Genomic DNA, 17,332 nt, shown 5'->3' with positions numbered 1-17,332 from the left:
TGAAAAAGAATGGGTATATATGTATAACTGATTCACTTTGCTGTGCACCTGAAACTAACACAACATTGCAAATCAACTATACTCCAATAAAAATTTAAAAAGAAAAAGCATATGTGAAAAAGGTAACATATATCTACCCTATGATCTGGCAGTTCCATTGCTAGGTATTTATCTAGGAGAAATGAAAAACATGTGTTCACCAAAATCCTCATACAAGAATGTTTATTATACCAGTTTTATTTATCTGTAATAGCCCCAAACTGGAAACAGCTCAGATGTCCTTCAAAAAAAGAATGGATAAACAATGGAATTCTACTCAACAAGAAAGAGGAATAAACTGCTGATACATACGATGCATATTATATTGCATGGAAGAGGCTGGTCACAAAATTTATATACTATATGATACCATTTATATAAAATTCTAAAACAGGCAAAACAAACCTGTGGTGATAGAATTCAGATCAGTGCTTGCTTCTGGGAGTGGAGGTGTGGACTGACTGGGAATGGGCAAGAGGGAACTTGCTGGGATGTTAACAGTGTTCTGTATCTTAATTAATCAAATTGGGACTTCTTTTATAAAGCAGGGAGTGTACTGAGGATTGTAACCATAGAGGTAGTTTGCCAACCACATCCAAGCATTATCTTTTCCTTACTGGAAAGGATCATGCTTTGAACACAAATTGTATTACTTATTCATTCAGTTGGCAGTCTTCATACAGAATTTTTTAGCAAGATAAACTACTCTGGGGTCTCATAGTTATACTGAATAGTTAACAATTATACTGAACCTTTCATTGTAATTGTAGGGGGTCTTCTGCTTTTGGCCATGAGGGAATAACAGAGTCTGGAATTACCATCCCACTGTAAATGACTAGAAAACTGGACAAAAATATATACTACAACTGTTATCAGATATTGGGCAATAGCTAGCACAGGGCTATGATTCCTGAGAGAAGAAAAACAAACACTTCTCTATTCAAGTTTTATCACAGGAGGTAATTTTCAGATCATGGTGTAGGGAGAGGAAACCCAAACAACCCAGTAGTCTTACTGAGTTGAGGAGACAGAGACCAGAATTTGGGGAGGCTGAGGTGACTAGAATTTGCTGGGCAGATTACCACAGAGGAAGGAGCTCTGCAGAGAAGGAACTCCAGAAATTAAATATATATATATATATTTATTTAGGCTGCGCCGGGTCTTAGTTGTGGCATGCGAACTCTTAGTTGTGGCATGCATTCGGGATCTAGTTCCCTGACCAGGGATTGAACCTGGGCCCCCTGCAGTAGAAGTACGGAGTCTTAACCACTGAACCACCAGGGAAATCCCAGAACTCCAGATATTTTCATGGCTGAATACCAATCTGTGCATACATAGGGTGAAACTACACATGGCCTGTCAAAGAATAATTTCTGGAAGAACAGTTATAGTGGAGTTGTTAGCCAAATAATTCCCAGAGCTCACATGGGGCCGGGAATCCAAGTTCGCACCAGCCAAAAAGGAGAGACCTTGTTGAATACTCCAAAGGATCATATCTTAGTAATGGGGCTAAAGTAGCTCCAAAGTAAAGGCTACTTTAGATCTGCCCTAACAAAACTTAAAAACTGATCTGCAAGCAGTTTAACTGCCTGCCAGAACAAAGTCCAACTTTCTTTTCTTTTTTTTTTTCGGCCGTGTCCCGTGGCTTGCAGGATCTTAGTTCCCTACCAGGGTCCCTGCAGTGAGAGCGCTGAGTCCTAACCACTGGACCGCCAGGGAATTCCCAAAGTCCAACTTTCTTGAAAAGGGTACAACAAAATCCAACATCCAGGGACTTCCCGGGTGGCACAGTGGTTAAGAATCCGCCTGCCAATGCAGGAGACACGGGTTCGATCCCTGGTCCGGGAAGATTCCACATGCCGCGGAGCAACTAAGCCCGTGAGTGCGCCACAACTACTGAGCCTGTGCTCTAGAGCCCGCAAGCTACAGCTACTGAAGCCCGTGTGCCTAGAGCCCGTGCTCCGCGACAAGAGAAGCCACCGCAATGAGAAGCCCACGCACTGCAAGGAAGAGTAGCCCCCGCTCGCCGCAACTAGAGAAAGCCTGCGCGCAGCAGGGAGGACCCAGTGCAGCCAAAAATAAATAAATTAATTAATTTTTTAAAAATCCAACATTCAATAAAAAATTATTAGACATGCAAAGAAGCAGGAAAGTATGATCCATAACCAGGAGAAAAATTAATCAGTAAAAACAGATTGTAACAAAGATGATGGCAGAAGTAAAAAAGATGATGGAATTAGCAAATAAGGACCTTGAAATAGCTGTTATGAATATGCTTAAGGATTTAAGGGAAACATGAACATAATGAGGAGAGAAATGGAAGATATAAGACAGAACCAAGGGCTTCCCTGGTGGCGCAGTGGTTGAGAATCTGCCTGCCAATGCAGGGGACACGGGTTCGAGCTCTAGTCTGGGAGGATCCCACATGCCGCGGAGCGACTAGGCCCGTGAGCCACAATCGCTGAGCCTGCGCGTCTGGAGCCTGTGCTCCGCAACGAGAGGCCGCGATAGTGAGAGGCCCGTGCACCGCGATGAAGAGTGGCCCCCACTTGCCGCAACTAGAGAAAGCCCTCGCACAGAAACGAAGACCCAGCACAGCCATAAATTAAATAAATAAATAAAAATTAAAAAATAAACAGGAGCTGTTGTTTAAAAAAAAAAAAAAAGAAGACAGAACCAAATGGAACTTACAGAAAAGAAAAATAAAATATCTGAAATGAAATTTTCACTAGATAGGATGAATAGCAATTTTTTTTGTGGGGTGGAGGGTGTCCCACACTGCACGGCATGTGGAATCTTAGTTCTCCGACCAGGGGTTGAACCCGCACCCGCTGCAGTGGAACACAAGTCTTAACCACTGGACCACCAGGGAAGTCCCAAGAATTAATAGCAAATTAGTGCCAATACTGCAGAAGACCAGTGAACTTAAGTCAATGCAATAGAAACTAAAAGAAACACAGAGAAAAATGACTGAAAAAAAAAATCAACAGAGCCTCAGTGACTTGTGGGACAATATTAAGTAGTCTAGCAAACCTATCATTGAAGTCCCAGAAGGGGAAGGAAGGGAGCAGAAAAAATATTTGAAGAAATAATAGCCAAATTTTTTATTATAATTGTGTTTGTCATTAAAGACTGTCTCCTGCCAAATATGACAGCCATGAGAGAATACTGTTATTTCACCTTTATCGTTTAAGATGAATTACAGGAAAAATTATTAGGTTGGAGCAGTCACTTGAATTCACAGTAAATAATTGTCAATTTCAGCAGGATAGAGAAGGAAAACTAAGTAAGTGTTGGATTTGTGGTGGGTAGTGAATACTAGAAATGAATATTACCATTTACGTGCATTATATTGGCAATATGAAATGGAATATAGTAGTTACAACAGAGAATTCCTTTTTGATTTGACCTTATTTGCAATTAAAGTAAATCAAACTTTAAGTGGCAATATATACCAGGAATGGATTTCTAATTTTCATGTTGTTAAAATATTTTGTATTATTATTTAGCGTCAGAAGAACTAACCATTGCTGGCATGACATTTACAACTTTTGATCTGGGTGGACATATTCAAGGTGAGATTCTGTTGCTTTGTTTTATTTAATAAAAATGTGACCATTATGTTCCAGTGCATGAAATCCCATTCTATTCAAAGAAAGCCAGAGTAGACTTAAAATTTAGGAGTTATTACCCCTAGATAAATGCTTTAAATGCAAAGGATGATTTTCATGGTACTCCAATTTAAGTCTGAATTGCTTTTGGTGGTAAAGCATATGAGTAAAATTTAGCCTCCATTCTTTCTCTGCTCCAGTCCACCTTTCGCTTACTGTCGTAATCATGTTATGAATATGTTATTGCTCTGTATGAAAAACCTTCAGTGGCTAACTCATTACCTGTAAAATAAAGGCCAAACTCACTGACCTGGCACTCAGGATCTCTATGATCTGATCACACTTTACTTTTTGAGTCTTTATTTCCCACTATACCCTTTCCCATTCTCTTTACTCCAACCAAACCAAACCATCTTGGTGTTCTCCCACCTCTGTGCTTATGCCATCCCCATCTGCACATAGGTAACCCACCTTCAGGGCCCAGTGTAAGTCCTGCTGCCTCCCCTGAGAAGCCACTCCCAGCTGGGAGTGCTCTCAACTATACTTACGTAGCAATTAGTGCGTTTGTATACATATCTGCAAGTTTGGAACGACTGTCTTATTTCCTCTACTAAACTTTCTGGGACTGAAATCCTAGTTACTTTTTAATATCCCCAAAAGGACTTAGCAGTATCCACCACATGGTAATTCATAAATAATGAATATTACAAAGCCTGTGGTTAGTGAAAGCACATTTGAGACATATATCAATTGTTTAAAATATACATAAACTAATTCCTGGAATTTAATGATTAGATTTAGAACCTAATGGAGTTTGAGACTTCATTTCTATATTATTTTAAGGTGTATTATAAAACTGAAATCAGAAAAAAAAGTTACCTTCCCCTAGGGTACCCCCAAAACTGTTTTCCCCTCTAAAAGAGAATGTCATGGCAAAAATTACCCTAATGGTTTCATAAACTTTAATTTCTCTTATGAGTAGAACAGTTTGCTTTATTATTTTAACTTAACAAGTCTGTACCCGATACTAATTTCCTTCTGTCACTGACTCCAGATTTATCACTGGCAAAAAACTGATAAACTAGGAATGTCAGAAAAATGAATACTGCATATAAGAAATAGTAGTGGTCCCTCCAATGAACTTAATGTGCATCCTTGTCCATTAGTAGCAAATATTAATTCTTCTTCTAACATAGGAAAATTGGGGCAGAGTGAAGTATTTGACTTGCCCACAATCAAGGAAAACCTGTTATTTCTTCTTTGGTCACCTGGAAAGATTTTGGCAATATTGGGTGAAAGATTAACTTGAGTATATAGTGAAGTAGCAGCAGCTAAGGGATAATTACACTTGATATCTTATTGGACTCTTCCCTCAAACTATCTGCTAGGTTTGACCAGCAAATAAAATCTAACTCCTGATTGTTTTTATTAGCTCGAAGAGTATGGAAAAACTACCTTCCTGCTATCAATGGCATTGTATTTCTGGTGGATTGTGCAGACCATGAAAGGCTGTTAGAATCAAAAGAAGAACTTGATGTAAGTTAAATAATTAAAACTAAACATAGTTGAATCACTGGTAAGCCTGAGGAAATAGGTTGGATATGTAGGTATCAGAGTGTGGCTTTTTTGCAGCCTCTGATGTAACTCCTGACAATTTGTGGAGTTCTGAGATTATTCTACTTAGAATGTAGGGGGAGTAGCTTGGAGTAATTGTAGCTATTGAGGAGGTACTAATGCAGACCTCCTTCCTGAAGGCTTGGGCTCACTCTGTGCAGAGTGTGCCCTTGTAGTATATTTCATGTCTGCTACATTCCTGTAGTGGCTTTGTCTTAAGCCCCTGGTCCTCCTAGGATGCTGGTTTCTTTAGGAGTTAGCCAGAACCTGGAAATGGCATAACATGCTATCTTTGTCACCGCTCCCAGGAGTGATCAGGGCCATGTGTAGCCACCTCCTCTCCCGTCTCCCAGGTCACATACTTCGTAAAGGGGCTCAGAAGCAGTAGGCAAGGTCAGTGCTAGATCTGGGTCCACAGAGAAAGCAGGTCCATGATTTGATGGAAGGTTGACCTGACCATGCCTCTGCCTAGAGCAAGCAAACAAGTACTTATTCATGTGGAAAAGTCCAGATAGGTTCTCTGGTCATGGAACAGGGTCAGGGAATTCCTGAGTTCCTACTTTGTGCCCGACACTGTGCATATTACCTCATTTAATTCTCAAATTAACTCCATAAGGTAGGTGGTACTATTGCAAATTCTCTTTGAACTTCAATGAGCCTTATTTGTGTAAGATCTCACAACTCAAAAGCAGCAGAACTAGAAATGAAACCAGGTCTGCATGCTTTAAGTGTTGGGTCTATTCACAGAGTGAGCATTTACAGAAGGAGACTTAGGGAGGCAGAAGAATTGAGCTTTGGGTTTGTTGAGCTCACTTTAAAATGTAGGGAGAGTTTGCCAAAGAAAGTTAGCCAAACTGACGGGTATGATAGAGAATCAGTCCTTGATACCCATTTGGTAGCTTGTCACAATGAACCCTTTAGATGGTTTCATATCAACATCTTGTCGTTCATTTTGTTTTGTTTTGTTTTTTCAGTCACTAATGACAGATGAAACTGTTGCTAATGTGCCTATACTGATTCTTGGAAATAAGATTGACAGACCTGAAGCCATCAGTGAAGAGAGGTTGCGAGAGATGTTTGGTTTATATGGTCAGACAACAGGAAAGGTAAAAAAAAAAAAGGAAAATTTTTGACAAGTGTGAATATTTCATTCAGTAGTATAAATATCTTTTTATTTATTTTTAATCTTCTGAAATAGTTTGTTCCCACACTACCCCTAACAGTAATCATGCTTATCGGTTTAATTGGTACAGTCTGGCTTTTTTTTTTTTTTTAATTGGGGTATAGTTGACATACAACATTATACTAGTTTCAGGTGTATAACCAGATGTCTTTAAATTACTATTGTCCTACCTCATAAGCCCATTTTCATTTTTTTTCTTAAAAACTGTCATTTATACATTTGGGTCTTTTTTTAATGTTCTCATTTATTTTCTTTCTACCACTGAATGAAATGAAACCTTTTCTTGGTGATATCAAAAATGTCAAAGCCTATGCTTATGAGAAACTAAATGAAAGCTTTCAAAGTTTTATTTGTCATAATTTTTCAGAATTAGCCACTAAATAATATACTTGAATGTTTAAGCATACCAGTAGTGTATTTAGGCCCTCAGTTCAGTGTTTAAGCCCTGAGTTCAACAGAGATAAAAATAAAATGTAAACTTGGCCATAGCAGTGTTGGGGTTTTCTGAACATATACTTTATAATAAGCTTTAAGACACATTATTTTTGCATTCATTTTTACTGGTATTTGTTTTGGGGAAGGACCTTAGTATTGAAAAATCCCAGAGTAGAGAAATATTGCAGCCTATGGAAGGAGACTCTTATGTTAGATGTGGTAGACTTTGGTCTATTTTCTGTTTCTTCTTTTTAATAACTCAATTCCACATTAATTTTTTTTTTTTTTTTGCCATGCTGCATTGCATGTGGGATCCTAGTTCCCCAACCAGGGGTCGAACTGGCGCCCCCCACATTGGGAGCTCAGAGTCTTACCCACTGGACCGCCAGGGAAGTCACTGCTCCACATTAATTTTAAGAAATGCCTTGTTTAGTCATAAACCTACTCAGAGAATGTTTGTTTTTAATATAAGTGAAGCCAGTTGTCCCAGGTAACTTGAATTTTTTCTAAGTCACAGATTATTTTCATTCTTGTGTGCCTCACAAGCTCACCTCTGTCCCACTGAGCAGACATCCTGTCCTCCAGTAGAGTGAGAGGAGACGTCCTGTGTGTTTAGGGGAGGGTACTCGGATGCCAAACAGCCGTGGCTTTATCACAGTCACCCTTTGTTCTAAGATGTACGAGCTGCAGTTCTCCTGGGGAGTGGAGCTTTTATTTCATTAAGGGGTCATTCAACATAATGTCTATCTTCTCTTCTAGGGCAGTGTATCTCTGAAAGAACTGAATGCCCGGCCCTTAGAAGTTTTTATGTGTAGTGTGCTCAAAAGACAAGGCTATGGAGAAGGCTTCCGCTGGATGGCTCAGTACATTGATTAACACCAGCCTGCATCAGCTCAAGGTCTCACCATTCAGGCCTACTCAGAGATTTGATCACTCAACATGCATAACTTGAATTCAATAGACTTGTTGGTTAGAAAACAGATGTTTTTTAGATTATTAATATTTTATCAACCTAATTTGAGTGAGAATTGAAGACTGATTCAAGTAAGCTGAATATCACAATGTAGCTTTCTAATTCCATAAAAATAATTAGATTTTACAGTTTATAATCTAACATTACCCCCAGCACCATTTTTAAAGAGCAACTTTCCAGACTACCTTTGAAGCACTTTTTAACAATATGAAACTACAAATGTAAACCATATTTAAAAGTTCATCATGTTAAACTTTTTATGTACTTTTTTGGAACTAGTTTTTAAATTTTAGATTATGTGTCCACCTATCTTAAGTGAACAGTTAATAATTAGCTTATTGATGATTGCATGATGCCTTACAGTTTTCATTATTTTTTCTTATGCAAACGTCATGCAATAAAGCAAACCCTAATGTTTGGCATCCTTATTGGGCAAATGTTTCATTTTAATGTGTCTTATCTGGCTAGTATGCTCTGAAATTTTGTATGTTTACTATTATCTATATGAGGGGGTTACTGGGAAAGGAGACTGCTTCAGAATATTTAGAATAATGCTTAAGTTCCTAGAGGCGTTTGCATTTTCCAGGAGACAAGTTGTGTTTGGTTGTACCTTATACCACATTTATCTCTGAATCATGTGTATTTTTATCTGTAACACTGCCATTACCAGTGCTGATGGGGTCCATGTCCTAGTCCCTGTGGGATCGGCCTTCTGCCAAAAAGCACATCTTCTGGTACAACCCAAGGTTAATTTTTGGTTTGATAGGCCCATTCCAGTTGTCTGATTCTGAAGTGCTCCATCTTACTGGTTTGGTATTCTGTGCCTCTTCACCAAAAGTAGTGACAGGCACCAGTCTCCCCACATTTAGAGGTACTCCCCAGTCTCTTTATACTTAATGGTACTCTCCAGGGCAAACGACAAGTAGGGTCTTGTGCGCAGTTTCATCGTGGAGGCGTGCATCTGAGGAAAAAGAGCCTATTCTCCTTCATTTGTCACTGAGATGTTTGGGGATTTTGCTCCTGTCCTACAGCTCTTTTGCATTTTGGGCATATTTTATTTCTTGGTGGAAAGAAAATGAATCCATGTATTTAATTCTCTTTTTTTTTAGTTATTCTCAGCTAGCTCACTTTATAGCACAAAAGGCTTTTGTTTTTAGATACAATTCTTGCCATGTGATAGTGTCTGCAAGCCTCATTGATAGGCTTTCTGATAAGATTTTAGTTAGCTTTTTAAAGCATTTTAATTTCCTGAGAAATTGAGTTCTTTTTTTCCATATGTCGGAGATTCCCATAATTAGCTGAAAGACAAGTGCCAAATATTTATTTTTAAAGACTGTCAAACTTAAGGTTTCCTCTCTTGGTCATAAACCAAGGTTTTGTAGTATATTTAACCAATTCCATTGAGAATAGATTGCTCCAATTCCATCAAGAGTAATTTTAATATCAGAATTAGTGTTTTATCTAGCTATTGTCCAAATCAGAGTTACTGTAGTCCTTTCTGTCATCAATAATGTAATATATGAAGCAAATAAGGATTGAAGGATATGCCTGGAAGGAATTACCAGTTAGCTAAACCAACAAGGTCATTTCACCATGACATTTGGTTTTAGGAATTCACCTATTCTATTTCACTTTCAGCTTCCTTCTAAACAAAAATAAATAGCTTTCTCCCTGCCTAGAAACGTCAGTAGCACCATGGGAAAAGTAGCAAATGACATTTCAGCCTCTTGGTTTATTCTGCCAGATATATTTAAAGTACTCATTTTTAACATCTTGACTAGACAGAATTAAGCCTTATTAAAAGTAATTGCCTCTTGTTGATGGTACCTTTTCAATATTTACAGGGACATGCCTTTCTTCAAGTATTTCCTAGTATCTATTGTGATAATTGAGAAGTTAATTATTTGTGTTATAAATTGGTATAAAGGAAAAAGCTTACCGGTTTCTCTAGAGGGGATTTGCTTTCTGGTACAAAATATCTTGTTCCAGAACTCTCATTCTAGGTCTGTCACTGGGATCAAAGGAACAAAGTCACTTTGTGGACCACTGCTAAACTGTGGATATTTTCCCAATGATATAAGAGTCTTATGGCCTGAACCTCTGGAAATGAAGCTGCACTTTCCTGCCAGCTCCAGGGAGATGGGCCTCGGAGTTCCCCAGCCATTGGGCTTACCATCTAGCTCTGAGAGCTCCTCAGAGCATATACACTGAGTCACTGCTTCCTTCAGGAGAAGCAAGTTAAGAGAATGCCAAGAAGCAGTAAAAGCACATGGGGAAAACATATACTCTGTATGTGCCTGTGCAAGTGTGTACATTTGCGGAGTAGTTTTTGGGTAAATGGTAGTATTGGGGACATAGGTTAATTTTGTTCCTCCCACTGTAAAGTGTGAAAATGTAATTAACACTATTGTATACAAGTTAAGATTGGATTCCATACAAATCAGGAAGTGTTCAAAAGATGTTTTAAAATCTTAAGTCCAAAACGAAAAATAGAGGGTCTCAGCTGGCTTTTATATTTTTAAAGAAGAGCTTCTTAACCTCACACCTGTTTCAATGACTGCTGTTAATTATACTTTTGTGTAACTGTTTAAATTGATGGATTCCAGTTTATCTTGGTGAATTTTTAGATTGAAGATTATAGCATTTTTAAAAATTGGGGCACAGATATTTCCTAAAGCATATGAAAAAATATTCTTCACCATTGGCTTAGTTGACCCAATATCTTTGAGAGCCAAAGAATTATGAATTCAGATACTGCCTGCATAGGTCTAAATTTTAGTTTTGTGTGCCTGTGTACTTATACAAATTTACTGTGGTTTACAATGTATACACAGAACATTTCTTTTCTTTAGTTTTCAACTGGCTCACACTTCTGTGTAGCACTTTCCAGCACATAAGCTACTTGTAAATCATTAAAATAGAGTAATATTTGATAATAGTGTTTCTTGCCTTCTGCAAAATGATTTAATTAACCCAGCATTTTCACAGGTTCCATCATTAAAAACAGAATACCTCTAGTTGACATGATTTGAGAGTTTCAGGAGACAGGTTTACATTTTCTGAAACTGTACTTGGTATGTGACTCAACGTAGCATTTCAGTCTTAGTCACTCACAGGACTGAAGTTTGCAAGACTTCTATTGCCAAATAAATTTTGACCAGAGTACCTTGAAAATAGCTAATATAAAAGGAAGTCTCTCAAAAAATCTTGTGTTGATTTTATTTAGAGTATATGGTTTGGATTTTTTTTTTTTTCTGGCCGTGCCATGCAGCACGCGGGATCTTAGTTCCCCGACCAGGGATCGCCGTGTCCCCTGCATTGGAATCGTGGAGACTGCCAGGGAAGTCCCTGTTTGGATCATTTTAAACGTATGTAAAAGTTGGTGAAGCTTCAACAAATCTCCAAGAGAGCATGAAAAAAATAGAGATTAGCAAATATAAACTTCTGGATGCAAAATTAATAGGGAATTAAAGGTTTTCTATAAACATTAAAATTTTTTTTTTGTAATAAATAGTGAAGAGTTCAGAAAACAGTATATCTTCAATTAAGGACTAAATTTTCAAAGCTCCATATTTATATTTCTGGTCATTTCCATCATTGTCCTTTTGAAATGCAAATTAGTGCTTTTTAACCAGAAAAAAAGATGAAAAGGAAAAGAAAGAGAACAAGCTCTTAAAAATATAGGACTGTGCCTCTGCGTAAAGTGATTGGAATTTTGTTAAAACCATGTTTCTACTCTTGAACCCTGGAACCATTACCCCTCACATACCCCAGCTCACACCTGGATAAAAAGATCCCTGAGTATAAAGGGAATCTACAGAGTCTGTTGAAGATGCAATTTTGAACTAACTAATTTTTGTCCTCATAATTTAGAACATTAAGTAGCTAATATATTTAATACCTCTGATTGATTTTTCTGGGCTTTGACCACACTTTTAAACAGAATCCAAAGTAATCACAGTAAAGTAAGCAAATTTATCCAAAGTAAACTTTGTTTCAGGAGTGCCCCCACCCCAAATAGATCTTAGGACAGAAATGGGAAAGGCTTTTGAGTGATTTCATGCAGAATTATTTTCTCTGGAAAAGCCACACTGGAGTGGATGAATTCTTCTTCAGCATGTATTTTAAATGAAGCGGGGGAATTAGATTTAATTTTAGTTTTAAATATTTCAGGGTAAAGGGAGGTGACAGTTCTACAGTTTCTGACATACAAGTTGTCCTTGAAATTGTTTTCATTATCAAGTATGAAGATTCACATCAGAATGGCCAACTTCACATGGGTTTCTGGATTCCCTGGTGCTGCTCCTAACCTGAACTCGTAATCAGTTGCCATACTGAGGCAAGAGCGCTCAGGGTGAATGTAGTCACATAACTTTAAAAGTGATCAAAGTGTTTTCCGTGGTGAGGCCTTCAGTATTTGACTGAATGCAGAGTATGTTGAAGTGGTAAGTCAGTGATAAGTTTTTCATCACTAACCTTGTTTGCACTTTTGTACACCACTGCTTGCACTAGCATCTTAGTGTGAATTTTAACAATTGTTTTACAGTGTATACAGATTGTTAAGCATTAATTTATATAAAGATGTTTGTTTACCTTTATATATTTTACAAAGAACAGCTGTCATAGTTGGTTAAATGTCCTTGAATTGTGTTTGTGTGTTATTTTGATTATGTTCTATTGTCTTTTCACCCCCCTATGAATTTGAGTGTCAGTAATAGAAAAATAAAATGATTACCTGGTCTTTGAAACACTCTGGTGTCAAGTCCCATTTTTACCATCCAATTGTAATTTTCATTGTGCTTATTAGAAATTTCTTGGACTTTGAAATTATTAAGATTATAGAACGTACCCTTTGTGCAAGGATTCCAAGGAACCTTTGCTTAAATTAAGTACCGAGGCCTAATTTGCCTTGTAAGACTGAAAACAACTCATGGGCGCATTGTAGTAGGACTTACACAATGCCAATTCAGTTGAAATGTGAAAAATAAGGCAGCTGGTTGGTTTTATCTACATCAAGGTTCTCTAGCTTTAGTATGCATCGGAATCTCCTCTGTGTGTGTGTGTGTGTGGCCGGGGGGAGCTGGCTTTAAAACACACACACACACACAAGAAAAAAAATCCCACCAAAAATTGTGATTCAGTAAATCCGGGGTGGGGTGGAGGGCAGTAATCCGAATCTTCAACAAGGTTCTCAGGTTTTTCTGGTGCCAAAGTGTGTGGATTTTCATTTAGGAAAAACAGTAATATAACACTAAATACTAGTAACACTAAATGGTCATTGGCCAATCAGTGGAGAAAAAGATTTATCTTTTCTTTTTTTCCCCTGAGAATTCATTTATTAGTAAATCCTATGTCGATGTAACCTGTAGTCGGTGGTTCTCAACCTTGGCTGCAATTCAGAATTACCCAAATCCCAGGCTGCCCTCAGGAAGCAGACTTTTTTCAACTCCTCAGGTGATTCGAATGAAAAATTTTATCATTTTGTTAAGGATTATCAAGCTACTTTTGAGACTTAAATCCAAATATAAAACCTTTCTACAGCCATCCCTTTAACCTTCCCACTAACAGTGTGCAGGACATCAAGCTTTGTGCTAACTCTTAACATAAACAATCATGATTCTATTACAGTTGGGTCCATCAAATAGAGATTTAGTATGGACTCAAGTTATTTGCTGAACTGAAACTAATAGGTAGGTAGTGAATGCACTGAAGGGATAAATGCTAAGAAAATAAAGTCCCGTTTATTTAGCTCATTTTCTTGAATTTAGCTATATAATATCCCACTAGACTATCTGATATTTGTACTAAAGCTACAAGTAATGCAATGTCATAGCCCCTAAAAGAGTGTGAAAAGCACCTTTTTGGGCATAGAGGAACTAGGAAACTGTAAAAGAAGCCCTTTGGGTGGTGGCCACCATCCTCCTAATTGAAAGGTGAGAACAACAGCTTAGAAACCTGATGATTAACAAAGGTCCTAAAACAGGCCCTGTTTCTGCTGCATCCCTTATAAAGGGTTCACCTGGGGATTCAGTTAATTGACAAAGGTCAGAGCCTGTGTTTACAAAGGCTCTTAACTCAATTTATTTAAAATCAGACACCAAGACAATAATTTTCTGGCTATTATTTAGTAAACAAAGGAAGCCTTGCTTTGGAATGTGGATTTTGATTGGGGGCATTACGGTGAACCATTTAACATGTTTATTAAAGTCACTGTGACTTCAGTGATGGCACTATGCCACTACAAACAAGCTGGTAATGTTGCAAAAAGAAACTGAAGAGCTTTCTTACCTGACTGTATTGAAAGGGCCTGGGTTAATGGGTAACAGTCCTCCAGTCAAAAATCTTCACAGGTGTCATGTTTCATGGCTGGTAAAATAAACAAAGGGAAGAAATAATTGGAGGTGAGGTACAGGTGGACAGAGAAACACTTGGGGGTCAAAAATGGAGATTTAAAAAAAAAAAAATGGAGATTTTTGTTTACTACTTTCTTGAGCTAAAAGGAACTGAATGTGAACCTCATCAGTGGAATTGTAGTCTCATTTCATCCGGGATTAGCAAAATCTCAGAAACTAGAGATTATAAACATTACCAAGTTACAGCACCATTTTTAGGGTTTTCTCCTAGCCCTTGGGTTTGGATTGAGCTCTCTAGATCCACCTCTTGTTTGGGAAGCCACGCCAGATTGATTGCAGTCTGGAGAAAAGCACGTTGACTTTCCTCCATTCTAGGGACTTCACTTTCGAGATCTGAATGGCCAAGAGCCCCTCTTTGGGTAAGGTGCAGAACAGGAGAGCTCCAGCCCTGTTCTGGGCCCCAGAGCTTATTTACAACTAGGGCCTCTATTGCATGGGGACACAGCTCTGACGGCTCCTGAAGGAAACCACTCAACGCTGCTTTCTTTCCCGACTGCAGCAGATGGCAGCGGCACAAAGATATTCAGAGAACAGTCTGAGTCTTTCTCCACCTCAGCTTCTATGTGGGGCCAGGTTCAGAATCCACAGGCCTCTGGCAGTCGGGTGGCAGGAGGACCCCTCTTGGATTCTCTGGGGCCTCAATCTGCCTTCCATCTTTGGAGAAGCAGTGCCTGACCCTCTGATTACCTGGTATGTGGGCAGCAGCCTTTGCCCACCACTCCACGCGCAGGGCTGGGCTGGGCAAAATAGGAGGCAGGGTCCCTACTCACCAGGTTCTCTCTTTTTTTCTCTCTCTCATATACAAAACGTTACGTGTGGAAAACCGTTATCACCAGGGACTTTGCAAGTATTGTGCTGGTATTGGATTCAGGTTGGGACATTTGGCCTTCCTTTCTGTCTGCCCTTCCACCAGTCAGTCAGCAGGAATTTCCTCAACACCTGCCTGCTGGGGACTGGCATGGAATGATGAAAAACGGGCAGAGATCTGCCCAAGGCACCATGGAAGGCAAAAGGGAAAGGCCCCCAAACACCATCGAGGTTTCTAGAAAAGGGGCACCAGAGCTGAATCTTGAAGGTGTATAAACTGGTTAGTGGAGAATGGGTGAGAGAGGATAGTGCGAGCAGACAGAACAGCAATGACAGAGGCACAGCAGAAAAGGGCACGCTGTGATTTGGGGCCGGTGGAGCCCAGAGCCTGAAGAGGTGCTGTGTGGAGAGCATCTTAGACGGAAATGTCAGTGGAGGGAAAGACGAGAACATGAGGCCTGAACTGAGAAGGAGGCAGAAGAGCGGGGCTGATCTTTCCCATCTTTCAACCTGCTTCTCACCTGTCATGATAAGTAGGCTACTTCTAACACTGATTCCCAAACCAGCATTTTATGATGTATGACCATGTTTTCCAACCCAAGGCAGGAGCCGGGGATCCACCAGGAGAGCCTGCTCATGGGGCCATCAGATCAGGATACACTATTTGAAGCTGAGAACATCTGGACAGACTTGTATCCCCAAAATGCCACACTGAGCATGTGCACCAGAATGTGTGGCACTGACAACGGGGAAGACGCATGTTTGAGGTCAAAATAAAACACAAGCTGGAGCTGTTGACACAGCTACACAACCTACAAGACATCGGGCTGAGGGAGTGGGGCTCCCTGAGGGTACTGCTGGGAGTGGGGAGCTGAGACCACATCTGTCCCTCTCTGACCCCCCTCTCCATGCACCTCTTACCTGGGACTGGCTTTGCCTGCACAGTGTGGGGATCTGGTGGTTCCATCCATCGAGCAGGAGAAGCGTAATAGAGTAGATGAGGGGAGTACCCTGCCTTCTCATCCCCTAGGAAAGTCCTGAACTTGAAAAGTCAGGTGGGCAGCATATCCTAACTCATCACACAGCCCAAGGGCTGCCCAGCGAACACTGGACTGGACTTGACTTCTGTGGCTCCCGGGCTCAGAACCGCTTGTGAATAGAAACATCGTTTCAGAGTGACAATTACAGTTGAATTTAAGGAAGACATTTTTTAATTTAATACAGATGGCTTAGCAGTGGGTTGCTTATAAAGTGACAGGCTCTCTGTCACTAGAGTTCAGAGGCTGTCCTAGAGAAGGTGGTGGACAAGATGTGCTTTCACGCCCCCCACCCCCCCTAAACACTGAGGTCCTATCACTCCGATGCAGCTCCTCAGATGAGGGCCGAGTAGGACCCAGGACTGATGGTGCAGGTTGGTACTGGTCCCATACACCTCCTTGACCAGAAGGATGTGCTCCTGGAGGGCAGAGGGGTCCCTAAGATTTAAGCATCCCCTCTGGTTCCTGACGTCCCTACAGGACACACTGCTCCCTTTGCCGTGAACCCATTTAGGAGTCTTACGTTGGACGAGGCAGCTATCAGGCCCGTCCATGGCAGCTCCTTCCCAAGCCTGCTAGGCTTCCTTCTGTAAGCTGATGAGCATGAATATTACAGCTGGCATGTGGGAAACAAAGTTTTGTATACCAAGCACCTGTCGCCAGAACCGGGCAATCACCCGGAGTCCCAAGAAAGCAGTTCAGAATATCCACAGGTGATGGTTTATTTTGCTGAGTCACTTTTCTTACTTGGCTTCTCCTGCAAACCCTGGGGCTCTTCTGAGTTTCGTGTTGCTCCCAACGTTCAGTCCCTAGCAATGGAACGTTCCTTCTTTGCAGAAGGGGGTGAGGGTGCGGGACAGGAGGAATTCGGCTACCTCGGGCCTCCTGGGTTACATACAAGGTTTCAGCGTGACCACCGAGGAACCGGGAATGCTGGGAAGGTGGGTGTTTCTCAGGCATAGGCAGCTGACCGGCACAGGCATCACGTGAGTGGCTTCCCTGATGAACACCAGGTGCTTACAACCCGCCCTTAGCCGGCCCCTCCCGGGCCGCACGTGGCCAGTCCCTGCCCTGCCCCCAGACCACAGGTGTCCTGGTTGGGCGTAGGAAGGCCCGTGAGAACTTGTAAACAGCGCCGCTTCACCTCTAGGATTCCGGGAGTCAGTAAACAAATCCCTCTGGTCTCCTGGCCTCTGGTCAGTCTGCCAGCGTCAGAGCGC

General features: G+C 40.4%; 1 protein-coding gene, 1 long non-coding RNA gene and 1 other non-coding gene across 5 annotated transcripts in view; 1 reads left to right on the top strand and 2 right to left on the bottom strand.

Annotated features, from left to right (window-relative positions):
• Positions 1–12,587, top strand: part of SAR1B (secretion associated Ras related GTPase 1B) — a 32,009-nt gene extending 19,422 nt beyond the window's left edge. For all 3 annotated transcript variants that reach the window (XM_068535912.1, XM_068535911.1, XM_068535913.1), the window contains 4 exons: positions 3,549–3,614; positions 5,083–5,186; positions 6,239–6,370; positions 7,642–12,587. In XM_068535912.1, coding sequence (XP_068392013.1) covers positions 3,549–3,614; positions 5,083–5,186; positions 6,239–6,370; positions 7,642–7,758 — 419 coding nt within the window. In that variant the 3' untranslated portion in view covers positions 7,759–12,587. The remainder of the gene's footprint in view (positions 1–3,548; positions 3,615–5,082; positions 5,187–6,238; positions 6,371–7,641) is intronic.
• Positions 1,251–1,323, bottom strand: TRNAR-UCU (transfer RNA arginine (anticodon UCU)). The gene has a single exon. It is a non-coding gene; the product is annotated as a tRNA-Arg (tRNA).
• Positions 12,588–14,142: 1,555 nt separating the features above from the next.
• LOC137759549 (uncharacterized) lies at positions 14,143–16,700 on the bottom strand. Its single transcript, XR_011073109.1, has 3 exons — positions 16,636–16,700; positions 15,997–16,224; positions 14,143–14,221 (listed from the first exon to the last, which is right to left on the bottom strand). It is a non-coding gene; the product is annotated as an uncharacterized lncRNA (long non-coding RNA).
• Between the last annotated feature and the right edge of the window lie 632 nt (positions 16,701–17,332).

Source organism: Eschrichtius robustus, chromosome 2, assembly GCF_028021215.1.
Source record: "Eschrichtius robustus isolate mEscRob2 chromosome 2, mEscRob2.pri, whole genome shotgun sequence".
NCBI lineage: Eukaryota > Metazoa > Chordata > Mammalia > Artiodactyla > Eschrichtiidae > Eschrichtius > Eschrichtius robustus.
Note: the sequence above shows the minus strand (reverse complement) of the source record. Positions and strands in the feature narration are given on the sequence as shown.